Consider the following 6000-nt stretch of genomic DNA (forward strand, 5'->3'; position numbering starts at 1 on the left):
TTTTTTAAGAAAGTATTTTGTAACCCTAAGCAGCCAATGATAATCGTGGTTTGTGTTTCCTGTTATAGCACCTCCTGCTGGACTAGCTTGCTTTACAGTTAGGTAAAGTGAAGGGAAAGAGAGATTTGCCTATTACAAGGATTTCTGTGAAGTGAGTGCCAAGATAAAATTTCCCCTAATGCTCTTACAAAACTCTCAGGAAGAGCAATCTAGAAGAAGATGCTTAGGAAACAAAATAAATAATGATAGCTTTGCAACATTGAGAGAGGTTGTTTTTGCCTCACATTCCTCAACAAACTAAGGCATTTCCTTTGCAAAAGGTAATTGTGGAATCTTAATGCCCTCCCTCAGTTTGTCTTATTTTGTTCTTGTCTCCAACTCTCCAGGGTGCCGTGTTAACTCCCTCGATGGAGCACACTATGTCACTACAGCCCGCATCTATGATCAGCCCTCTGGCCCAGCAAATGAGTCATCTGTCACTAGGCAGCACTGGAACAGTAGGTGGCAAATTAATATCATGTGTCTTTATAAACAGAGGAGGGTAAATTAATGCAGCCCTATCTTCCTGTCAAATTACAGGCGCCATGATGGCAAAGATTACTTCTGATCCTCTCTCTTCCCCACACATTGCCTTCTATAAAGTAAATACTCAGATATTTCTTGACTAATTGGTGAACTGAAAGTCTGTTCTCAGAGTACCTCTCCTTTACCAGAATATAGCACCAACACATGACCACATCTAGCCGTTATAACTAGTGTCATTCATGATGCTGCGGCAGTGTCACAAAGTAAAAATGATGGTAATACAAAATGGTAAAGGCAGGAAATTTTTCCTCATTTATTTCTTCTTTTATGGAATTTGAGGGCATTGACTCATGATCTTAATATTGACTTATTTCACCAAGGTCCAGGGAACTCCATTGGGTAATAAAGTTGAGCTGGTACCAGATCAACTTCCAGGTTGGCATGCTTAGCATTTAGGTGGTTTTAATTCAGCTTGTATCTATGGTAGCTTAAAAGAATGAAGGGGTAGTACATTTTCCCCTTATACACCCAAAGCCAGCAGCAGCTCATTGTGAAGGCTAAGCTAAGGCCACACACATCCAATAGGATTGACTAGAAATTTCTCCTGCCTTTGGGAAAGGATGACTGTCAATGTCAGAAAAACAGGTCTCTGCTGTCTAATCTGCAGTGACCTGTTAAAGTTGTAATAAGTCATTTATCCCTTGGGTCTCCATCTGTACAAACAATACTAGGTACTAGTTTAGGGAGCTTCCAAGAAATAACGAGGTCCTTTGAGGAGAGATCTTCTAATATAGCACATCAGTAATATTGAATTATTGAGGATTACAAATTTTTTTGATCTTCACCGATGTGCTTCTTTATTAGCAAATCCAAAGAAAGGTAGGATTTTTAGCTTGACAAATTTAAAAAGCAGAAAACATTCACTTTGCCTTCCATATGACATGTTTATGTGCTCTAATTGAGCTTTGAGGTAGTCCATTTAAATTTCTTCTTTGAAACTTGCAAATACATTATATCCATCTCACAATTCCCCAAGTACTCAGAATTTTACGTGGTTTACCACCGCCCATTCTGACCTTACTCTTCTTTTCAGTACATGCCTGCAACATCAGCTATGCAAGGAGCCTATCTGCCACAGTATACACACATGCAGACGACAGCGGTTCCTGTTGAGGTTGGTACAGACCATCCAGTGACCATTTTGGCAATTAAGTAGTTTTGGAAATAGGTAAATTAAATAGAACTCAAAGAAAAAAAAAAATCTATCAAAAGTCAATTATTTGCATAAAGAATTGTTTAGAGGAAGTATACACATAGAGTGTTATTTTCATCTATAAAATATAATTCTGTCCGTATAAATTAGGGTAACAGCATCTAGGTCACACTCCCAAGAAATATTTTCTAAGCTTGTAGTGCATTTCATACTCCTTCAGGGCTCTGTCTTGTCTCTATTAAATGATACTTACAGGCACATTAAGATAAATCTGGAGTTTATAATCCCAGTACTAAAGATCGTATCAATAATAATAAGTAATGACAAAAAGAAATCAGTTTTAGTTAAGATACTTATTGGAAAAGAAAAAGCTGACGTTTCAAAACTATAACAGGGATGAGGAAGAACCCTTGCTTGTTTTTGTAGAGGCTGTTAGTATAGCTAAATAATTCTTAGTTCTTGTTATGGAAGATATCGATGTTGGGATGGAAGAAAGAAGTCTGACATTTGAATTATGATTGGTCGGAAGGCATAGCATTTTCCTGCTAAGTACTATTAGAATTCCAAGGATGTTTATCAGTCCAGTTGATCCTGCCCACTAGGCAGATCCCAAAGGTTGCAGTTCCAGGAAAGGATTGTAGGACTGTGGCTTGCTGCTATTGCTGCTGCTTGCTGTTGTATTATTATTATTATTATTGCTTCTGATTTTGCAATTATTGTCAACCTTAATTATCAGAGCCTACAATTTCTTATCTGCAATTCCGAAACCCCTAAAATATCTGAAAATAAACATTCTGTTTATAACTACATTAGCAAAAAACCAGACCTATGGCAAAACCCACTTGAACTGAGACAAAACAAAATCTTTATCCCACTTACCATGCTTATTCGTGGCTTTCAGTATAGAACTATTAATATGTTTGCTAATGAGATACAGCCCTAGAGCCTCCTTGGGGTATTACGATATACAGTACATGCATACCATATTTCAGATTCTAAAATCTGAAAATACTGAATTCCAAACCACATCTGGCCCCAGGAAATAAGAAATTTGTTTGATAAATTACAGTTTGATAATAATAGACAAGTCATAAACATTTGGATGGGAAGTTCTTTGGGTCTATCAGACATGTCAGCTACTTAGGGAAATAATCAACCTTGAAAGCTCTACATGACATTAAGAAATGCACTTTAACGAGTGCTTGCTTTTAGGCTGTATGCTGTTGGACTGTCAGGCCTAATACCTTATCTGTTCTGCTTTGTTGTAGGAGGCGAGTGGTCAGCAGCAGGTGGCTGTAGAGACGTCTAATGACCATTCTCCATATACCTTTCAACCTAATAAGTAACTGTGAGGTATGAGGGAAAGGTCTTCGTAACTGTGGGGCTTCCCTCAAGCAAAGTCTATGGTTTTGTTTTTTGTTTTAATCAAAATGGTGGTTGTAATAACTCAGACTTGATCATACCACTTTAATCACAGCCAAGGCATCCAATCTTGTTGGAATGTTAAAATCATTGATTTTGTAAATTTGCAGATTAATCATCTTGTCCAAAAAGAACAATGCTTTATATTAAAGTCAAATGTATGATTAGTCTCCTCCCTAAAAAAAAATCTGTAACATCAGAAAACACCAGGTACCAAAATTGTCCTATAATACAACTATCCTGTATTATATTGTTGTAATATTTATATACTAAAAGATTTATAGCATAAGATGTTGCTTAATCCAGCATTACAAGATTAGCCATGTCTTGACTGTGGATTTAGATTATTGTCAGTATCCTTAAATTGTAAATTTTTATTCCCAGCTCTCACCTGAACCACAAATTTCAGAACTTTTCACTTCACCATGCAGATTGCAGTAGAATAGCTGTGTAGAATTTAGAACATACTGGTTTCTGGATTGCCCTGGTGACAATATGTATTGTTGATTTCATAAAGTCACTCTCTGTCTTTAGAGACTCACATGGCTTTAGCTCTGGGTCTTTTAGAGAAGAAAGTATTTTGCAAGTCCTAGATAGGAAAAGCATACTCGAGGCGTTGAAAGTAACCATCATTTCCAGAGTTTGCATTTATCAGTCTACCACCAGTGATGTACACAGTCTTTCTCAAACAAGAAAGAGATTACAGAGCTCTGTGGTATATCAAATCTACAAAAGCATTTATCTTTTATTTTTCTCTTCCAGATGTACAGAAGGGTGTTCTTACATGAAGAAGGGTGTGAAGGCTGAACAATCATGGATTTTTCTGATCAATTGTGCTTTAGGAAATTATTGACAGTTTTGCACAGGTTCTTGAAAACGTTATTTATAATGAAATCAACTAAAACTATTTTTGCTATAAGTTCTATAAGGTGCATAAAACCCTTAAATTCATCTAGTAGCTGTTCCCCTGAACAGGTTTATTTTAGTAAAAAAAAAACAAAAAAAAAAAACAAAAACAAAAGATTTTTATCAAATGTTATGATGCAAAAAAAAGAAAAAAGAAAAGAAAACTTCAATTTTCTGGGTATGCACAAAGACCATGAAGACTTATCCAAGTGCATGACCGGATTTTTGTGGTTTTGTTCATTTTGTATTTAATTTGTGTTTTTTTTTTTCAGCTGTATGAAATGGGCTTTCTGAAGTTTAATAGTCCGACTTCACCCATGGTATTCTGTGCTTGCCGTGCGAGTGTTGCTGTAATTCAGCGTTGCCGTCAGTGTCTCTTTTCTTAGCTTTCCGTTTTTCTTTCAACGTAGTGTGAAGTGTCTTATCCTTTTCTATGAATTCCAATTTGCCTTAACTCTTTTGATGCTGTAGCTGTTTCAGTAAAAGTTAGTTCAAACTAATGATGTAGAATGCTTCGACCAAATGAGCTGGTCTATTATGCCTTGTAAAACAGCAGCATAGGGCTTTTAAAAGGTAGTCAATAAAAGTTGCTGAAATTTTGGCTTTTTTAAATATGTAGTAGGTGTTTTTAATGATTTTTCACATAATGTGTAAGGTAGTGAAATGCAAGAAGGGAAAAATGTTTTGTGTGAAACACATTTTCTGACTGGGGAACTTTTAATAGGGTAAATTGTTTGTAAGGCTGTATGCCAACAGTTTCCTCTGATAGTTTGACTGATTTAGGATATCTGCTGTATGATGCAATGTAAAGTCTTTTTTGCCTTTTTTCAGGAAAAAAAAAAACTAACTTGATGTTCTAGATTTAGTGTAGGTAGCATTGGGGTTGGGGGAGGGGGGTGGGGGAGGGGAGTCACCGAATGTTTTGTCCTTCCTTTATACTAATGATAGTGCTTTAGAATGAGAATTATGCCTGAAATCTGGCAAACCGAAAAATGTTGCTATTGCAACTAAATGGCAAAAGCTAAAAGTAAGGATTTATCTTCAAACATAGGCTGAGATATGAATAGAAACAAAACGATTGGCTACTAGCTCTCTCTCTCTCTCTCTATTAGGTAAATTTGAAAATAAAAATGACTTGGCACTTTTAAAGGTAACTTCACCAAAGACCGAAGAGCCAGTAACCAGTAGCTCCAACTTGTCTCAGCATCACATCTTCTGTGCTCTTTATTTTTGCCGGACCAGTTTGCGGTTAGGAGAATGTGCCTTTTTTGTACCTTTGCATTTAGGTTTTATAATTTTAATTGATGTATGGACACACACAAACAAAAAAGCATGAAGGAAGATTTGGATCCAAGCAGTGCCACACTTTATGTCATCACTACAAGTGTTCAAGTGTAAAGAAAACCAATTTTGAAACTATGAAATTCCTGATTCATAAATACACAGTTATTTCTACTTTAGTACATATGAGATAATTTACTGTTATTAAAGCTCTTTTATTAAGGCAATTGCATAACATTTTAAAAAGCAATGGTAAATTAAGTTGTCTTCCAAAACTGTGTACTTGTCTGGTCAGCTGTGTATGATCAGTTATCTACCTCAGAGTCTATTTTCTTTTGTGCTGGGACAGGTTGCTGGCCCTCCCTGTTTCCACAGACCAAATCCTCCTAGCTCAGGAGCTAGGGCTAAGCAGTTATTTCTTTCGAGTATTTTTTAGTTCTTAAATTTTATGCTTGTATTTGATTATAGATGTCAGTGACATTTCATAGTTTCAAAAGTCCTTGCTGCTCTGAGAAGTGTAGATTCTAGTGAAAATTACATAGTCATAAGAGAAATGTGTTTTTGTTTTTGTTTTTGTTTCCTTTTTTTTTTTTTTTTTTAAAGTTGTGGTATTATTGGTTCTATGCTCCCTGGAACATTACTGCTTTGTGAAA

The 6000-nt window shown here is 36.0% G+C and overlaps 1 protein-coding gene across 6 annotated transcripts in view; it reads left to right on the forward strand.

Annotated features, from left to right (window-relative positions):
• RBMS1 (RNA binding motif single stranded interacting protein 1) overlaps nucleotides 1–4955 on the forward strand; it is a 209162-nt gene extending 204207 nt beyond the window's left edge. For all 6 annotated transcript variants that reach the window (XM_069472200.1, XM_069472237.1, XM_069472228.1 and 3 more), the window contains 4 exons: nucleotides 387–497; nucleotides 1619–1699; nucleotides 3007–3091; nucleotides 3923–4955. In XM_069472200.1, the coding sequence (XP_069328301.1) occupies nucleotides 387–497; nucleotides 1619–1699; nucleotides 3007–3084 (270 nt within the window). In that variant the 3' untranslated portion in view covers nucleotides 3085–3091; nucleotides 3923–4955. The remainder of the gene's footprint in view (nucleotides 1–386; nucleotides 498–1618; nucleotides 1700–3006; nucleotides 3092–3922) is intronic.
• The last annotated feature ends 1045 nt before the right edge of the window (nucleotides 4956–6000 follow it).

This window comes from Eulemur rufifrons, chromosome 1 (genome assembly GCF_041146395.1).
Source record: "Eulemur rufifrons isolate Redbay chromosome 1, OSU_ERuf_1, whole genome shotgun sequence".
Lineage (NCBI taxonomy): Eukaryota > Metazoa > Chordata > Mammalia > Primates > Lemuridae > Eulemur > Eulemur rufifrons.